Genomic DNA, 20,813 nt, shown 5'->3' on the forward strand with positions numbered 1-20,813 from the left:
ACTGGTCTTCAGCCTCCAGTCGCCTTTTCACCAGAAAAATTCGACTAGAAGCCTGGGGACCCGTTTGCAATCTCTTGGAGAGCGCCCTTCTGCAGCATGGTCTGGACTTCGGCCCTGAGGGACAACTCCTTTGCTGATCCCTTTGCATAGAAGCTTAGATGCATTGGATCCTGAATAAGAGGAGGGAGAGATTGAATGAACGGGACGCAATACCCTAGAGCAATTACTTCAACCGTCCAGGGTTCTGCCCCATGAAGCTACCACATCTGCCAGAGGCGCTGTAGGCATCCTACCACAGGTGGTAGATGAAGAACAATGCCATTCCTCGTGGGGGTGACCATCTCGGCTACTTCCCTTTCCTCCCTTCTTTCCTCTGAAGGACTTGGTCCATTTCTGGCCTGTGGATGGAAAGGGCCGCTTAGACACCTTTGTAGGTCCTGAGGACCTAAAAGCTGAAGGGTGAGAAGAGGAAGGTGCTTGCTTGTTACGAGATGACTGGGAAGGTCTACCATAGGGCATCGATGTCATGGCCCTATGAAGGAGAGAATCGTTTGATGATTTCCTCAATCGTTCAGCAGCCCTCTCTATCTCCTCTGGGACAAAGAGAGAAGAACCCTCAAGGGGCGAGTTCCTCAACCGGGAGACTTCCACCTTTGGCACTTCTTTGTCGAATTTCCCGATGATGGTATCCCTTCTCTTGAGTATCTCATTCGCCTGCAACTTAACGACAAAGTGCGACAGGAACTCAAGAGTTCGGGTACCCGACAAGAGGAAAGACTCCAGTCTTCCTGGCCGACTACTTCGAAAGATCATGGGAGTGGACCATGAAGCCCAAGGATTCTAACTATAGATAAAGCTACAAAGCAGACTGCATGGCATACTTCGTGCCCCTCTCTATATTAAGGAGCTCAACTGCTGAGAGGGAGGCCCTCAGAGAGGAGAGGGTTTGAGTTGGATGACCCTTCGTTAGGGATTCTACTGAAGGGTTGAGGGACATGGTGGAATGAGGTTCCCTTCGATCTCATAGTACTTCCTTTGTAAGACAGGAGGAGGTGGAAGAGACTGGGAAAAGGAACCTGCCCTCAAGGAACTAGAAGTTCCGGCTATCTAAGCAATAGCCTTCCTTTTGGCACCTGTCAAGCCTTCAGACCAGGACGAAGCTGCATTGGACCTGGAAGGCTTCTGGGTCTCGAATATTTTGCCGGGAACCATGTCCTTATCCTCCTGTGTGGTGGAACCAGGAGTAGACAGCCTATTAATGGCCCTCATACAAGAGAGGACCTGCCAAAAGGTGTGCTCCGACTCATGTCTCTCTTGCTCAGAGTGGAAGTTTGGACTAGCCGCCTTTGGAAGATTCTCATCAACGGTATCCAAGGGGTCGTCCACCTCCAGGCTCACGTCCAGAGCCTGGGGGTAGGTCAGGGTTGTCAACAGTGTTGTTCGAGTGACCCGCCACAGGGCTCCTTCTCTGTGCCTCAGCCATACGAGCTTCCCTTGCCGCAGCGTTCTTGGGTTTCGTCTTGGTGTCTTTTGACTCCCTACGCACAGGACGTTCCTCCACGGTCTTAGGAGGCGGAACTTGTGAAATTTTCGAGGCACCAGACGAAGCTTTGGCAGCGGGAGCCGAAGGCTCTTCCTCTGGAGGAAATAAGGATATTGGACGCTGGTCCGGTGTCACTACAATCAATTTTTTGAGGATTGAAGGGATGAACAGTTATCTCCCTAGGTGATCCTATGCCCCTACTCGTCCTAGGGCGGATGATGTCAGCGTGAGGTGGGGTTACGCCTCTCATCCTCCTCTTCTGTCTCTTGGTTGTAGTTTCCCATGCCTTCACCGGGGTAAAGGGTAGGTTGGCCATGTAAGATTCAGAAGATCGATAACCCTCGGTACGCGATCGGATGAAGGTGATCTGCATGCCTTGTCCTACGTTGATCTCCTAGGATCTAGACTCCCAATGGATGAACTCGACAAGGATTCCAAAGGAATCCTAGGGGTCGCCCTGACTGGAGCAGTCGGAAGTTGTGGCGATGGAGGAGCCACACCCAGAGACTTCTGCAGGGTGGAGAGAAAAGTGCTCACCCATGCTGGAAGCTCAGAACCTATAGGTAAGTCATGAGCTTCTTTTGGAGGTCCAGGAGGAGAACTTCCCCTGGGGGGATCTCGGATCTCTAGAAGGAGCCTTAGTTGAGGCAGGGGAGTTTCTGTGGCAGAGGAACACATTCCTTCGATGGACGAGAAGGACGGTCCGGACTAATAGGAACATCTGCGAGCCTATTAGAAGGCTCCTTGTAACCCTATGGAAAGGGTATCGGCCTGCCACTGGAGGCGGTAGAAGCTGGAGGCGGAGGCGAAAGAGTTGATACTGCATTTGCTCGTGGTTCCGACACACCTGCTCGTGAATTGCTTGCGGAAATCGTCGATTTGCTAGCAAAATCGCGAGTTTCGCACGTTAACAGGCGCGATTCACGAGCAGAAGTGGTCGCAACAGGAGCACTAGGAGCCATACTAGAAGAGGAAGGTCTAATGGCTTCCTGCTGCCGCAAAGGAGTAACTACGTCTGACGAAGTTGGCAGAGTGTGCCTCTGAGTTGGGACAACCCTGAGCATTGGAGAAGGCGTCACAGCGATACGTGTTTCCAAGTGTTGCATGGGCGAACACTTTGCTAATACTCCCCAGGCAGTGAAAGGAACTGGGGGTTTAGCCAGACGCCTGTCAGAGGGATGGTCATTCTCATGATCAGGTTCGGTCCGAGGTCGTTCAGGTGAGGGTCGGGTTGAGGGGCTACGCGCTGATGGGCTGCGCAAACACCTATCTCTACCTCTGGATGAGGAACATCTAGACCTTGATCGAGAATGAGCAGTTCGCGATCTAGAACAGGAGCGTCTAGCTCTTATTCAAGAAGGGCGTGAGCATCATGATTGCCTAGCTCGCGAACATGAGCGTCAGCCTCACGAACGTGAACGTCGTTCTCGTGAACAGTGCCCTCACGACCGTGAACTCAGCCCTCGTGAATGGGAGCGCTGTCCTCATGATCTAGATTGTAAAGATCTAGAATGCGAGTATCTGGACTTAGGTCTAGACTGTGCTCGTGAAATCGTGAGCCTTCTCGTGAAGAACGCCTCCGAGGAGAGCATCTAGACCAGAGGTCTTGTGAGCGTGAAGCTTTACAGCATGAACGCCATGGCTATCAGGGGAAGAGTGTCCAGAAGGGCGAGGTGATGGCGATGCTTGTCCTTTCGCGCTGCTGGTGGTAGGAGTGCTGGTCTCCGGCGGGTTCCAGTAGGAAGAAACGAAGGGTTGGAAGTTACAGGACAACAAGGTCCAAGGATGGTGAGTGGGGTCGTCATCCGCAGGAGGCCGTTGGAGAGGCAAGCGAGTGATCACCTCGTCCGCGTGTGGAAGGTCCAGGAGAAGGCGACACATGTATTTCACACAGTTCCAGAGCGTGAGATGTTGACGGCTCTGGAGAAGGGTCCTTCCTAGCACCGTGCTGAAGGAGATGTAGAAGTTCTTCCTTCAAAGGGGGTCCCGAAATCTGTAAGTTTAGCCACACCTGCAGAACATCTGAAAGGGAGAATGGCTCCCTGGCAGCTGGAGGTGAAGTTGCTCCTCTAGGGGAAGCAACAACCCCGCCTCCCATTATCCTGTGGTTGCCAAGGAGTTAGTCGGTCTGCGTTGCTACTCGATTGTCCCTGGAAATAGCACGAGCGAGAAGGAGCTTTTGAAAAAGATTTGGGGGTGCGAGACGAAGAAGAATGTGCTTTCCTCGCCCCTGAGGGAGAAAGATCACACTTGGCCTTTTCCTTCCTGTTCAGTCCAAATTTCTCCCATTGGGAGGCAGGCCTCTCCCTACACTCTGCGCAGGGCAAACCCTGCTCGCAGCGAATGACACAGTATGTGCCGGTCGGTCTCCAACGATGACATGAAGGTACCGCACACAGCACCCTCGCGCCCTGGACAGGTTCGCATGAAGGCAATCTTAGAGAAAACATGCACACCTGAAAAGAAAAAGAATATCAAAAAGTTCAATGACTACCTTTCAGTTTTGCCGAAAGATAACCCAAATAAATAACGGAAGGTTTGTTATCACGTGATCAAATGACCCATGATTACCGAATCATGATGCAGCATAATAAATCTACGGAAACGTCACTTTCTAAGTTCACCCTATGTCCAGATTGACTTGCAGTGCGTCTCTTGGTTCCTATCCTGGCTGTAAGTCAATGACTACCTGTATGACGAAGTTGAAGCCGAAGACAACTCACAAGATTCGGACTGGAACCCATTTAACAAAAACCTAAACAATTAACTTCATGAAATGTATGGTGAAGATATCTTCACTTCAAATGATGATGCTTCTGATTTTGATAGGTATACATATGAATGAATAAGAATGATTCCTTTGACCCACCCATTTAACCTTATGTTCATAAGGCTAAAATTGTTAGGAGGTTTCAAACAATTTAAAAGACTAATGTAGTAGTTATAGAATAAAATTTTATAAAAATAATTACAAACTACCATTACTGATATAGTAACTTGTATACTGATGCGCCTAAAAATACCCTCAGTCTATTCCTGTCTTTTGATACTCTATAGCAAAGACATAACCAAACACAATTCACCAGATTAAGACTGGAAACATTACAACCAAAGCATAAACAATTAGAGTTTCATGGAATGTATGAAGAGCAATTTGCTTCAAATATTAATGCTTCCTAACAGAATGTTCTACTTTTTAATTCATACACCAATACTGTAATGTACATTATAAACATAATATAACCAGTAGGCTACCTAGGTAGTGTAAATGAAATACACGAGGCTGCAGTCTGTATGGTTTAATCAGCTCTTACATATCTTGATAGGTACCAGTGTTAGGCACGGTTTATAATAATTTTTTTTTAATATATATATATATTTTTCAATAAAGTTTTAGTTTTAACTAACATTTTAGCTTTCAGTAAGCAAATGTCAGATTAAATATATTTAGTGGTAGGTGCAACAGAGTATATTTTACCTTACACTACTCAGCTTCATCATGGGGGAATTCTCTAACCCACTTGATTTAAGTTTCTCCTTTCAGATCAAGTATATGAGATTTTCCCTTAATTTGGAAGGGGGTGATTTTTTAAGTTTCAAAGATTGTCATATATGCAAAAAATATATGGAAAGCTAGAATATTACAAGCTTAGAAGTTTATCTACATTCCACAGAATCAAAAGCAGCAAAAGTCCAATAGTCTTGCACCCAGAAGAACAAATGGTTACCCAACCATCACAAATAGTTCAAGAAAAACAAACATTTCCTTAAAAATGATTAAACCTTTACATTTATTTTTCCTTCTTTCATTGCTCCCTAAATTCAATATTCATTTTGTGGTTATACATTGGCTAGGATTAGAGAACTGAATATAAAATTGCACAGCCTAGCCTAAGCAATCACATCCTGCGGCTCACCTGTTCCGGCGTAAGCAAATCAACGGCACTGAATTTTCAAAATGGTTATTTTCAAGCACAGCATTGTATAATTTGCTATGTAGAACATTTGTCCTTCAAGTAAAGTACATTATTATATTTGTATGGTCATCCATGCCCTTTTCAGCAAAATAATTAATTTTTGTTTCATTTCATATTTAATTTACAATTCTACTTCATAACTTAAAGAATGCATTTTATTTACATCAATCTTGTCTTTCTGTCTGTATTGCTTGCTAGTTTCAAAAAGAGCTTGAGATTATCTCATAAATATTACAATACAATATGTAATTAGTGCAGACCATATTGCAAGACATTAGTGTATCACTAGACATTAATGCTGACTGCACAAATGAAGCTGGTAAGCGATGTCTCTCATAATATCACTTGGCAATCCAAAACTTAAAAGCAGATTCACATCACTATAAAAGATACTGTACATCACTGTTAATCAGTTAACTGCAATCGTGCATCAGGCAATAACCATCTTTCATTAGCAAGTTGTGACTGAGCAAGATGCTGTTGCCAAGATACTAATAAGCAGAACAAACTTCAAACTATAGTTGGTAATTTTAGATATATTTTCAATATGGCATTTGGCAGCAAACTGCCAGACTAATGGACTTCTACTGCACAGGGTAAATTATAGTATTGTTATTTCTCAATTCATTATTAGAATTTCTAAGCCCACAGATGATGAATTGAGTAAGCTAAAACAAGCCAAAATAAGATACAAAATTGGATTTAAAGATATTTTAGGGGGTGAATATTCAATTTATATAGCCAGATATATCATTGAGATAGTGAAGTATAAGTTAACAGGTGCAGCCACCTTTTGTCTCTGATTCTTCCCAAGGCCTTAAGGGTTAAGTAGACCAGTTTCTTAAATACCAAACTGTAAAAACATCAATTTATGTTCACTATGAAATTTTTCATTAAAGAGAAATCACTGGAAAACATTTTTAAGGCATCTCTTTGTGAATGAAGTAAGACAAATACCAATTATCAACATAGGATAAAATTTAGAAAAAAAGACCAGCTTAAGTGTCTAAAAATTAGTAAATATACACCAGTATACATTCACCATTTTTCATGAAAATAAAGAATTATAATTCACTATTCTCTTAATACTAAGCACCATATACTAGGAAGGACTAAGAAGCAAATACAGTATTTCATTCATGAATAATTTCAGCTATGAAAAAATACCATTACCCCTCAAGTAAAGATTAACCAGATAAAAATTTTCTCTTTTACTCAAGAGGATAACATAATCTTGAATTAATTGGGGAATACAACATCTACTTCTTCTTTTTGAGATCTTCAAATCGCTTTGTCAGATCATCAAAGTCAATGTCATCTTTAGTTTCACTTGGATCTGCAAATGTGTTACCACCAGGAACACTGGGCAAGTCTGGGATGTTGGGCAAGTCTGGTAGCGTAAACTCAGGACTTCCTTCTCCAAACTTGGACCTCGGTGCGGGTTTTGGCTGGTCATCAGACTGCAATAAGAAAAGTTTTACACTAGTTCAAAAAGCATAATGTCCCTCATTAAAATGTTTTATAGTAAATGCTCTTTACTAACAATACATCTATACCCATTTGAGTTGCAACTATTTCTTTCAATAAAATTAATTATTTCACTACTCCATGAAGTTCACTGCTATTTATTCTTTGTATGAAAATTGTCACAATACAAAAATGAAAACCTATTAAAGGAGCTGATGGAAATGCTTGAGAGGCAGCAAGGCTGCTCTCATCTCTAGGAGGTTTTTGTGGCACAGTTGCTCAGCCTTGAACCAAAGCCTGGAGGTCATGTGCTGCAACATATGAGCACCCACACTTCTTTTGATGCATCCGTAAAGGGCATCAATCCTGGGGGAAGAGAGAAAAGGTCTACTCCCCTGAGTAGGTTGGTGTCTGATACCCACTGCTTCAGTCTCTCTTCTACTCTTACCCTATTGGGACCAGAAGGTCCTCTGCACCACCTCAGGTCTCTCTTCTGCTCTGACACTATTGGGAGCAAAGATCCAGAGGATCTTCGTGCTGAGATCAAAAGGTCTTCAGCTGCCACCAGAGAGTTTGAGTGCAAAGACAACTATTAGACACCAGGGCTTCCAAGGAGACAGTGTCCTAGCAACTTGTGCCAAAGATAGGCTCGCAGTTTATCTAGCGTTAGAAACGATTCTGGTGCTCGTTTCATTCTCTGAAATCTTGCTAAGGATGAGAAGACTTTGACAAGATTTGTGTCGATGTTCAGCACTAAGTATACCAGATTTTGAGCTAGCTGCAGGGAGGAATTATCAAGATTTACCATGAGACCCAGATCTTAACAAAAGTTGAGAAGCATGTCTCAATGGAAAAAAAGGATTTCCATCGAGTCTGCTAGAATTAGCTAATCGTCAAAGTAACAAAGTAAATGAATTCCATTCTTGTGAGCCCATGTTGACACCGAGAATACACTAGAGTGAAAACTTAAGGTGCCGTGGACAGGCCAAAACACAGTACCTTAAACTGGTATATCCAACTGTTGAGGCAGAAACTTATGTATTTCATTAAGGATGGATGAATGAGGATTTGGAAGCATGCATCTTTGAAATCCAGAGTAATCATGAAGTCGTTTGGTTTGATGACCTGTCTGACCTTCTGAGACGTCTCCGTATTAAACGGAGTCTGTTGACCAAACTCGTTCAGGGCTGAGAGGCGTACTATCAGTCTCCAGCCTCCAGATGCATTTCCTATCAAAAAGAGGTGACCGTAGAAGCCTGGAGACCTGTCACAGACTTCTTGGAGAGCGTACTTCTTCAGCATGAAGGGCTGGTTCCTTCGCAGATCCTCTCGTGTAGGAACTCTTGCTTGCTGAATGCGAGGTTAGAGGAGGGAGAGAGTGAGTGAATAGGAAGTGATATCCTGCCCTGAGGACTGCAACTGACCAAGGTTCGCCCCCCTGGAGCATCCACCTCTGCCACCTGCTCTGTAGCATCCTCCCATCGGTGGACTGGTTGGAGGAATGGCCCTCCTAGCGGGAACACCCACTTTGTCCTCTTCTCGCTACCTTACCTTTCCTGGGGCCTTTGGGTCAAAAGGGCTGCCTTTAACTTTGGTTCCTCGCTAATGACTGTTGTGGATATTGAGTACCGTTCTTCTGCCCTTAGTCCTTTTCCAGTGGGGAATGCTGCTGCAGTGGCGCCGCAGAATAACGACAAGACATCATAGGACAGAGGAGGGAGTCATAACTCGACTTCCTCCAGCTCTTTGCAACTGCCTTGATACCCTCCGCGTTGGGCCATCCATCGGGGCGTTGCGAAGTCTCATCACTTCTCTCCTTGGCCCCTGCTTCCTGAATTTTGAGACGACAGCATCCCGCCCCCTCAAACCCCAGATAACCCCCTGCTTAAGGATGTTGTAGTTGAAACAAGAACTCAACAGTTCCGGGTCCAGAAAGAAGGAAGGTGAACATCGCCTCCCTGTTCTGTTTGGAGGAAAAGTCCTCATTCCAATAATGGTACCTCAGTGACCCTAATCAGTAGTCTAGAAATGAAGCAGCTTGCAAAGAATATTTTGCGACCCACTCCATGCTTGCAGTATCCACTGCAGAGAACGCCACCGACAAGTAGAGCTTATCCAAAGGTAGATTTCTGGGTTAACGCCAGAATGGCCAGATCTTGAGGTAGAGGGGACGGGTCGGCATCCACCACCTCGTAGTACTTCCTCTGCGGGCCATACATCGAAGTAAGTAACCAAGACGAGCTCACGGACCTGAAGGATCGTGACTCACCTGCCCCTTGAGCATATGGTCTCTTTTTGGCACCCCTGCCCCCCTAGACCAAGGCTTTTCCCTTGACTGAAATAGGATCTGCTTCCCCAGGAGTTGACCTTCCTAATGCGGGACAGGACCTGCAGAAAACCATGGTCGGCATCCTTCTGCTCCAAAGGGGTGATCTTAGGGCTGGTGGATGGAGGCAGCGAGGCCTCAGATTGATAAGATCTGTAATCAAAGGGTTATTCCTCTCCTAAGCTCACATCCATAGAAGCCTGGGGAAGGTCTTCCTCAGCTTGATGGAGATGATGCCCAGTTTCTCCCAAGCAAGGTTGTGGCTGATGTCAAGAGGCTTTGGTTCAAAGATACTAGTGATATCTAGAAGAACTGTGCAAGGGTAAAGAACATGGCATCACCGGACAAAGAAGTTGTTTCGAGAAACTCCAGCGCCTAGGGTCGGATGAAGGGTAACTCCTCTCTGAGGAACCCAAAACTTCCAAGGGGATCACCAGAGTATCCACAGGTAAAACTGCCGGAGGAACTTAGGTCGGTCCTGAGACTGTCTGCTTGACTACCTACACTAGGTGTTCGAACCAGGAATTCTCCTTCAAAAAGATGACCGCCTTCGAAGGGGCACCAACCTGTTTCCTTGGTGGAGGTGAACTCGCACAAGGTGCGCGTGCATATGGCGAGAACTGAGCAGGTGTGCTCTGTTATCGGGGTGAGGCCGCATATGGCGAGCGCTGGACAGGTACGTGCAGGTTAGGCGAGCGCTGGCGAGAAGAGCATAGTCGAGACAACAGATGATAGGAGGTGGTAAAGGGTGCACCTGAGACCAAGCGCGCAGGTAAACTGGGTACCTGCACGTGTTGCCTCTCCTAAGTGTGGCGCACTGAGACATGAGCTGTTGAAGTCAAGGTGAACCAATGAGGCAAGGGTAGGAGACTCACCATGAAGAGGTTGGCATGTGGTTGAGAGAAAGTGCCGACCTACCTACACTTGTGTGTAAGAAGACAAGTCCAAATTTAACGAGTGAGGTATCTGGTGCGTAGTTGGAAGAGTGTGCTGATCTATGTCATGCAGGAGAGCTTGTCATTTCACCTCGCTAAGTGGGAAGGTGCACGGCAATGCGTAAGACTTGCCCACAAGACCAGGATCAGCCAGTTCCTCATCTAGCACACACTGCAGAAAATTTGACATGCTCCTCCATTCCCCTATGGGAGAACGTTATGTATTATCTTCTCTCTTGCGCCTAAGGTTGTACAAGCACACTGAGTAGGATGAGGTTGTACTGTGAGCTGACAAGCAGGCAAGACAGCAGGATCTACCCTGTAAAAAGATTTCACCCTAGTCCCAAGGATGGAACTTAGCCTTTCAAAGCGGTGTGCGCTTTGATATGTCCTAAGGGCACAACAGCAGGGGCAGGAGCTGTAAACCCCCGCCTGATCCCCTTGTCATTTAGCTCTAAAGAGCTGGAACGAGGTACTGATGCATCACGTTCTTGTTTCCGGAAGCCTCTAGTGAGCAACCACTCGGTTGAACAATGTCTCCCACAGGTGTAAAGGATGATCAACACCTGTCGCCTAAGTGGGACTGTCATTCCGCAAACGGGATGGTGGTCCCACAACATCTGGTGAAGGGCACCCATCCTGCAAATGGGAGGGTTGTCCAACACCTGAAGGCATCCCTCAGGAATGATCCAACGAGGGGAGACTCTAAAGGGTATCCCTCTGCACGATCGCTGACATCCGTCCACTGACACAAAATGAACGAGAGCAGGCACTAAGGGCACTCTAGCAAGAGACACGAGAGACTTCTTTCGTACTAGACCAGTGGTTCTTAAACTTTTTTGCCTTGCGCCCCCCTTCTGCATTAAGCATAGATCCCATGCCTCCCCTCCCCACCCTTGAAATTTCTGCCAAAGTAGAAAGTATTATTTCAATAAAATAAACATTGTTCATAGAAAATGGGTAAAATAAATATATTATGATGAAACAAAATTTTATCATGATCTTTTTTCAAACTGTTTTAGCATTATACAGATAACAGTTATTACATTGATAGAAAATACTGGAAAAAAAAATACAAATTACTGCAAAAATAAACATAATTTTTACTCTTAATACAATCATTCATGGATCATGACCACATCAAAAAACATTACACATCCTCCTTAGTAACTGATTTATCCATATTTAAGTAGTATTGTAAAACAAAAGCCATCATAATTACTACATTTTTATTTTCATTGTTACTATTTTAACTACTTGCGCCCCCCTTGAAAGCTCCTGGCACCCCCCCAGTTTAAGAATCACTGTACTAGACTGATCGTAATCAACCTTGAGTGAGGAAGCTATGCTGTCACCTCATGTCCCTCGCCAAAAGACCTCAAGGGGCCATTACTGTAACATCTCTCCCTTGCATGATGATTTCATTGAACATCTCTTTTCTAGGCAAGAGGAACAAAAGGGATGCGGATCTACGTCTGCCAGGCTCATGAGAATGCCCCAAGGACAGCTATCCCGGAAGGGGAAAGAACGCAAATTCCAAAGCTTACTAGATTTACTAGACATAAAGCACTCACTCGTAACTCGCAGATACTGAATAGTAACGCAAGTAACCATGAACAAAAACACACATAAGTCGAAAGCACTAAACACTATAATGGTAAGAGAGTCGAATGTAAAAGTCTCAATCATAGAGAGGAAGTTGAGGTACGTTCTCTAAACTTCACAACCAGGAGTGTTGTGGGGAAGCAACTAAGCATCATGAGCAGGCTTCCTACAGCACATACGGAGTGGATGCTTAGCAGCTAAGTATAATGCAATCAACTTTCTCTGATTGTCTGATCGCAGAAAACGAGACTAGGAGTAATCCATTTAAATGACTCGGATTTTTGTATCCACGTATGAATAACCTTGTTTCACGCTTGATATCTGTTGTTCATTACAAAAGCTGGGTCTTTGAAGTAGCTTAATCAGTATTGCTATAATTATTACTAGCTAAGGTGCAAAGGCGCAACCCTAATCGGAAAACCAGAATCCTACAAACCCAAGGATTCTGAAAAAATTATAACAAAAATAACACATTATGAATTATATCAAGATCAGTAACAATTTTAAATAGGCAAGTCATATAAACTATAAAATGACACTTATGCCAACCGGTTCATCAAAAACATATTTGCAACAAGTTTCAACTTCTGAAATTCCAATGACAATTCCACAATATAATGATAGCTGGAATAAAACTTCTCAAATACTGAGTTTTCTGATGGTGAAGCCAAGAATGTTTGAAGTAAATGCAAACCTATTACTAAATTTAGGATGGTATAGTCTAGGATGATCCGTATGCAATGGATGGTCGGAATTAGGAAATATCTTAATCACAAAAAATGAATTGAACGCCAGTGACAAAGATCGATATCCTGATCAGGGATAAGGAATTTAATAGACTGCAAGTTTTTGTCTAACAAATCAAGATGAGAGTTAGCAGGTGAAGACCTGACAGGAGAATAATATTCAAAACATGGCATAATGAAAAAGTTAAAACACAGATCAAGTGTAGAACTACTTTTGTGATATGTGTATAGCTACTTTTTTTGAGGTCCACATGGGTTGGGAGTAAGTCTTGCATTTACCTCATCAATTATCAATTTACTGACAATTTGTCAGTGAAACCATTCTACAATTTCAAGAGTTGCCGAGATCTTTGCCTGGTTTTGTAACTGACATATAATGACTGAATGTCACAATTCTTTGGGAGGGAATTTCTTTCATCTAATTTTATCGTAGAACTGTAGTAAAAAGCATTTAACTTAAAGACTGAACATTTGATTAGTTTAAAATTGTCATATTGACCAGGGGCCGAGTTATTACAATAAAAGAGAGCTATTTGATGTAATCCAACAGGATAATACATGAAAATAAACATTCACAACATTGTGCATGCATAATCAACAAAGGGATTTTGACGAAGGAAAAATCTATTTCTGGGCGAGAGACCTGTGCCGCCCGGTGTAAAAATAACCTACTAAAGGAAAACTACACCAAAAATGTTTGCATTATCAGACACTTATACAAAATCTACATGTATTATAACTACCTTTAAGTTACCAGCTCCACCGCTGATGTCAGGAGGAAAGTGAGGTCGGACATCTCCGGGTATACTTGGAGGTGGTGCATTTGGTGGAGGGACCATGTTGTTATGGCCAGAGGGGATGAAAGATGAGTAAGGAGGAGGAGGAGAGTTATCAAGCCCCATCAACTCATCCCACTGGCCTGTCCCAGACCCACTTACATTCTACAATAAAAAACAAAATGGGAGTGCAGTCACAAACATGCTATTGGTGCTTTTGTAAACATGCAATAAAGTGCAAAATGTAAATGAAGTCGCTAACTTATGGTATGAATACTGTGGTGAGCTCAAAATGCATACTTGACACTCAAAGCCATGCTTTTGAACTTAAATTTTGACAAAAGGTTATAAATACTATATGTTAACCACCAACAGGATTTATACTACTTTTAAGACATAGCACCTAAATATTTTAGAAATTAACAGTTATATATCACCTAAAATAAACCCTGCCCAGGTCAAAGTTTGACCAAATACTTTTCTACAAACTGAATTCTTTGAACATAAGCTAAATGTGCTGCAACAATTGGCACCTTGATCTTAATACATAATACGTACTTTAAAAACTTTAATTTAACAAAACAAATTGACTTCACATAAATTGTACTGTTCACTACATACATACATACATACATACATATATATATATATATATATATATATATATATATATATATATATATATATATATATACTGTATATATATATATATATATATATATATATATATATATATATATATATATATATATATATATACATATAAATATATATATATATAATTATTTAGCATAACACGAAATAGTATTAGTTACAGTAATAAACATATTTGGTCTGCCTAACAACTGATAAAACTGACAAATTTGGAAGTAATTTGTATTTTTTCTTAACAATACAAACCTGTAGCTGTTTATAGGGGTATTACTTTCGGCAAAGCTGAAAGAACGAGCCATTGAAATTTAGCAAGGGAAAACTACCCATCCCGGTAGTTAGTGGGAGGGGGGTAGTCAGCTACCCCTCTCAAACTACTTCTAAACTTGTCATTTGTTCTATAACTGTAATACAAACCTACGCTATTTATAGGGGTGACTCACCCATTAGGAGGGTGGATGTCCCTGCCAATCTGGCTTTCTGGCTTTACCTGGGGATTCCTTTTTTATGTAGGTTAGTACAAAAAAAATAAGGAAACCAAAACACCTCGATACACTTTGTTATGCATGATCTGCGGACTACACAAGGCGTGTGTTGAGATACAGCACTAGCAATGTGACTGGCAAGATAAAATTTATTCCAAGTCCATAGGAATCAACTGAGTTAACCAAGACATTCCAAATACCACCTTGCTAGGGCATATTGCCGCAAGAGTACTGACACAATACTCGGTTACATAAGGCAGCAATGGTTTACCTGCAGGTGGTTGAGGTCAGTTGTGCAAAGGACCCTGAATGCTGATTTCCAAAAGAGAGGGGAGGATGCAGAAAAGGAAAGAGCCAGTCACTCCTTTTCATTCACTCAGACTAAAACCGAGTAACCAGTGCTCTCAACCTTCTGCTACTTGTTCATTATGGAGCTGGAGGTACTAAACCAGGTGTTGTACAGCCACCAAAGGACCGGTAGAGGATATATTGAGTCTCCTGTGGGTCACGTCTTGCAGGTAATGGATGTTGAAGGTCGTTTGATGCTTCCACACACCCGCTTGAAGAACCTGTGCCACAGAGGGGTTTCGTCTGAAGGGCTGGAATGTAGCTATACCCCTGACATTGTGCGCTCTGGATTGACGTGCTGGAAGAGGAGCTAGATTTAGCGCATGGTCAATGATCCTGCAAATCGAACAGAAATAGTGTTCTTTGTGATCCTCCTCTTATTTCTCCCAGGGCCGATGAAGATCGAAGGCACTTGGGGACAGGCGACTGCTGTTATTTTGAGGTAGAGCCTCAAACTCCTTACTAGGCATAGTAACAGATGATCTGAATTGTCATACGAGAGACCATGAAGTTTACCCACTCTTTTGGCGAGTAGGAACACCATCTTCCACGTGATGTGGCAATCTGTTGCCTAGCGTAATGGATCGTAGGGGTCTCCTTAGAGACCTAAGAACACTAAGCCAATTCCAAGGAAGAGGTCTCACTTCTGACTGAGGACAGGTAAGTTCGTAACAACTGTATGAGGAGGGAAAGTTCTAGTGATGAGGACATGTCCACTTCTTTCAGTTTAAAGGCAGGACACAAGGCTGAGCGATAGCCTTTTACTGTCGAAACTGAGAGGCGAATTTCCTCCTGCATATACACGAAGAACTGCTATTATTGGGATAGTGGCATCGAGTGGAGAGATACCCTTTCCACGACACCAACCATAGAAGACGTTTCACTTCGCCAGGTAGACTGAAGCTGACGATCTTCGCAGATGTCCAGACATCCTTTCAGCAACTTGTGAAAATCTACTTTGAGTGAGGAGATGCTGGACAGTCGCCATGTGTGAAGATGTAGGGAAGCTACAGCTTTGTGGTAAATGTTGACATGTGGTTGTTTAAGTAGAACGTGTCATGGAGGAAGTTCTCTCGGAAGCTCCAACAGGAGTTGCAGATCTGGGAACCATTCTGCATGATGCCATAGCAGAGCTATGAGGGTCATTGAGAGATTGACTGATGTTCTGGCCTTGTTGAGTACTCTTTACATCAGACAGAACAGGGGAAAGGCGTAAATGTTGATATTGTCCCACCCTTGTTGGAATGCATCTAGACAGAGAACCTTGGGGTCTGGGACTGGGGAGCAGTATAGCAAGAGCCTAAAGTTCAGGGACATTGCAAACAGATCCACAATCAGAGAACCCCACAAAGTCAGGACTTTGTTGGCTACTGGGTGATCCAAAGATAATTCAGAACCCACTATCCGAGTCACTCTGCTTAGGTTGTCGGCGAGGACATTCCTTTTGCCGGGAATGAAGAGAGCTGATAGTGAGACCAAGTGGACTTCTGCCCATCTCAGTATCTCTACTGCCTGATGGGATAGGGGCTGCAAAAATGTACCTTCTTGCTTGTTGATGTAAGCCACTACTGTGCTGTTGTCGTTCATCACCACTACTGAGCAACCCACCAGGAACTGGTGGATCTGTTGAAAGGCCAGGGAGTCAGCCTTCATCTCTAAGAAATTTATGTCTAGGTATTTTTAAAACTCTGACCAAAGGCCTGAGGTTGTGAAGTGCAGCAAATAGGGGCCCCACCCTTCTTTTGATGCATCTGAAAAGAGCAAGTCCGGAGAGAGAACAAGAAGATTGAAACCCTTCGGCAGGTTCTCGTATGCCACCCACCACTCGAGGTCCCTCGGTTCCTCTGGTCCCATGGGGATCAGAACAAATGGGGAATCGGAGGCCTGATTCCAGTTGGACTTCAGCCGCCATGGGAAGGATCGTATCCTATGGCGGCCATTGGGAACATCGCTTGGCTTAAACAAGGAGGAACCCTCCACAGAGGAATTCTGGAGTCTTGCGATCTCGAAGTTTGAGACTTGGTGATGAAACCTCTCGGCTACTGATTCCTGAGCTTGAGGATGGTGTTGGCCCACAAGTTCACCACTTGGTGGGCCAGTAACTCAATGATACGAGTAATTGCGAGTACGGTGTCCATCTTCTTCCTGGTGCTTTCTTTAGAAAAATCCTCAGTCCGCACAGGATCCCAAAGGATCCCAATGAGAGATTCGGCCAAGAAGTAGCCTGCATAGCATACTTCACAACTTTATCCTAGTTAAGATTCTCTGTCGCCAAAAAAAGACTTGACGACCGGAAAGCTTCTCTAGAGAGACCCTCTTCATCAGTTACTCTAGAGAATGGTGGAGAGGAAGAGCCGGGCGTTGCTATTCAAGGACCTCTGCTGGACAATTAGAAGCAGGAAGTGCTTAGAGGACAAGCACAAAGGGAGAGAGGTAGAGTACTCTGAGAGCTGGCGGCAATCTTACGCCGGGCACTATTCAGTCCCTGAGACCAGGACACAGCTGCACTGGATTTTGGGGCTTCCGAGTGCCAAAGACATGATCTAGGACCATGTCTTTGCCCTCTTGAGGAGCCATCGCCGAGTCTGCCAATCTATTGAAGGTCCTCATGCAACCAAAACTTGCCAAATGGTGTGCTCTGACTTCCTGTTCACCTTCCAAAGAAGTAACAAAATGGTTATATGATGATTTGACCCTCTCTGTGGGTCTACGAATCCTCAAAGAGGATTTCAACAGTGTCTTGGAGTTTTTAGTCTCCATCCTAGGAGGGAAAAAGGTCCCCAGAACCAAAGGTTTGGGTGGATGGAACCTTCTGGTGGCCGCCCGTAGTACGAAGGATTGAAACTTCCTCGGGTTCCAAGGTCGTAACACTGCTATCCCATAGGACTTCCTCTATAGGGGAAGTGTCTGGTACAGGCTCTTCCCTACGCAAACTTCTCGACTGAGGTGACGAGTGAGCAAGAGGAACTAGCAATACTAGTCCTCTCCTTAGATGTCCTGACTAGAGTCAGCTTGACCCTGGATGAAGTGATGTCGTCAGAGACTCCTCTTTTCCTCTTCAGGGGAGATGGAACCGTGGACCTTCCTCTTGGATCCGATGACAAGGTAGATTCTTCCAGAGGAATCCTGGGAGAATCCGCAGGCCGTGAGGATGGAATACCTGACGAGAGAAGGCTTGCTCCGAACCACGGTTGTTGACTGATGGAAGCACTATCCGAGAGCTCCCTTGAAGGGAAAGATGAAGCAGGACCCCTCGAAGGGGACTTAGTCTCTGAAACTGAAGTCTCAGGAAGTGCAGATCGCTGAACTATTGTTTTCTTCCTAGCGACAGAAAGTTTTGGGATTTTGGAGTCGTGAAGACTGCCTTTTTCCTCCTTCCCCGGCAGTCGCGCTATTATGCATTTAAGGGGAGGGGAACAGTGAAGAGGAAGCATGTCCTTCCTCGGCGAGAGAGCCGCAGCTCTCGGTGATGTAGACCTGGAAAGTCACTTATCTTGATGGTCTGAGGCATGAGGATCTGCAGTAGAGTGCGCGTGCATATCTACCTGGTAAGAAGAATCCTGCTGTTCAATATATCTCCTATAAAGGCTAGCCAAAGGCTAGTGAGCAACATGTGAAAGATGTCTGCTCTCTGCTGCTGGTAAATGATGGGATGGTCGATGGGCAACCGAGGTTGCTGACGCACTGGTGAATGCTGAAGAGTTGGTTTGGGGCCAACCGCTGAAAACCGACAAGAAGGAGAATGATGGTTTGACAGTTGCCGAGTTGGCGATTGAGGAGTCGGGGATCAACACTGGCGAACGTCGTATTGGTGAATGGCAAGGCTGACAAGGGATGTGTCATTTAGAAGGGCGAACATTCGCAGGACAGGATCACGAACAAATCCTCTACAGGGAGTTGTAAACCGAGGTTCGTTGACAAGTAGACAAGGCTGGAGAAACTGGTGAAGGACGGGAACCAGCAGAACCATGACGAGAAGTATCTCCTCAAGAGGAGTGCTGCAGTGACGAAGCTGAAGAGCCAAAGAGGAGTGCTGCAGTGACGAAGCTGAAGAGCCAAAGAGGCATCTCTTCACTGAAGGAGAATAACCTCTAAAGCAAAGCGGAGGATAAGCACGTCGGGGTCAGCGACCACACTGACAATCCCCCGCAGGGACAGGAGAATCAGCAAGCTGATCAGCAGCAGGCCTCCCCCACGAACTAGAGAGGTGATCTGTAGGGAAGACGTGCCTTAGACTTTGCTCCGTCCCCGAAGGATGGTCAGCGGCAGAAGAAGTTGAGGACGAGGTAGGAACAGAGTCTTCTGGCAGGGCTGCAGACGACTACTCAGGCACCATGGTGAAAAGATCTACTTCCGACACCGACAAATGCTGCAAACCAGCACCCCGATGAAACAGCTGCAGCAACATCTCCTTGGAAGGCAAGCCAAGCAAACCCATGAACGGCCAAACCTGAAAAAAGGGAAAGCCGGGGCTACTTCACTAAGGGAGGCAACACCGTCTATTGAGGACTGAAGATGTCCAGGAGTTAAATGGCCCACACTACTACTCGACAGTTCCCGGAGGAAACCGTTCGAGCAGGAGCTTCGGAGGAAGATCAAAACCTGGAAGAAGAAGCCTTAGGTTTCTTATGCTTCGAAGAAACATTTGAAGGGGAAGAATCCCGCTTAGCCTTCTTTCGTCGACACCCAAACCTTTCCCACTGAAAGGAAGACCACTCCTGGCATTCAATACACTTATTTCTTTCATCACACCGCTGCTACCTGCAGGCCAGCCACAAACGGTGGGGACTGGTGTCCTCCGCAGACATAAAGGTACCACAGGAGTGGCCCTCAGGAGCAGGGAAGGTACGCATGGCCGGCAGGAAGGTGCAACACCCACACAAACTGAAAGAAAAAGTAAAAAGGCAATGATTAATCTTCTTCTTTGTCTGCATCTTTTCCCACTTCTATGTGGGGCTGATGTTTCTGGCCAGCATTCTCCATCTACCTCTGTCCCACACTTCATCACCGGTTAATCCCTTTGATCGAAGGTCATCCTTGATACAGTCCATCCACCTTCGCTTTGGTCTCCCTCTCCTTCTCGTTCCTTGTATCTCCATTTCCATCACTCTCCTCCCAATATACTGTTCCTCTCTTCTCATGACATGACCATACCACCCCAGTCTACTTTCTTGGATCTTATTTGATAATTCTCTAACTCCTGTGACCCCTAATTACCTCATTCCGTATCTTGTCACCCCACATATCCATCTCAACATTCTCATCTCTGCCACATCCAGTTTCTTCTCTTTTGTCTTCTTTATTGCCCACGTCTCCGCTCCATACATCATTGCCGGTCTCACAACTGTCCTGTGCATTTTACCTTTCAACTTAACCCCTATTTTCCTGTCGCATAGTACTCCACACACTTTTTTCCAATTCTTCCATCCTGCTTGTATTCTGTGGTTTATTTCTGCCCCCAGATCACCATCCTCTGCAACTGTTCATCCTAAATTCCTGAAATTTTCAACTCTTTTCAATCTCTCTCCTTGCAAACTAACTTCCGCATTCTCCCCATTTTTCAATCTCAAATACTTTGTCTTTTTCCTGCTGATCTTCAATCCTCTATTTTCCATTTCTCTTCTCCACTCCTCCAGTTTCTCTTCTACTACCTCTCCCCTAGTGCTACACAGTATAACATCATCAGCAAAAAGCATACACCAAGGAGACTGATCTCTAATACCTTGTTACTACATCCATGACCAGATCAAATAGGTAAGGGCTCAATGCAGACCCCTGATGTAGTCCCACATTAACTGGGAAACCTTCCTATACTGCTCTTAACATTTGCTTGTGCCCTCTCATACATATCTTGGGTGATTATTACATATTTCTCAGGGACTCCCTTTTCTCTCATATATCTCCACAGCTCCTGACGTGATACTCGATCATATGCCCTCTTCAGGTCAATAAAG

At 44.6% G+C, this 20,813-nt stretch overlaps 1 protein-coding gene across 2 annotated transcripts in view; it reads right to left on the reverse strand.

Annotated features, from left to right (window-relative positions):
- Window positions 1-4,827: 4,827 nt before the first annotated feature.
- Window positions 4,828-20,813, reverse strand: part of LOC137637031 (IST1 homolog) — a 189,267-nt gene continuing 173,281 nt past the window's right edge. The window contains exons 7-8 of one of the 2 annotated variants that reach the window (XM_068369342.1): window positions 13,343-13,540; window positions 4,828-6,980 (exon numbers count right to left, since the gene is read on the reverse strand). In XM_068369342.1, the coding sequence (XP_068225443.1) occupies window positions 6,780-6,980; window positions 13,343-13,540 (399 nt within the window). In that variant the 3' untranslated portion in view covers window positions 4,828-6,779. The remainder of the gene's footprint in view (window positions 6,981-13,342; window positions 13,541-20,813) is intronic. The other variant, XM_068369343.1, reaches the window with a different exon arrangement.

The sequence above is a fragment of the Palaemon carinicauda genome, unplaced genomic scaffold, assembly GCF_036898095.1.
Source record: "Palaemon carinicauda isolate YSFRI2023 unplaced genomic scaffold, ASM3689809v2 scaffold5, whole genome shotgun sequence".
NCBI lineage: Eukaryota > Metazoa > Arthropoda > Malacostraca > Decapoda > Palaemonidae > Palaemon > Palaemon carinicauda.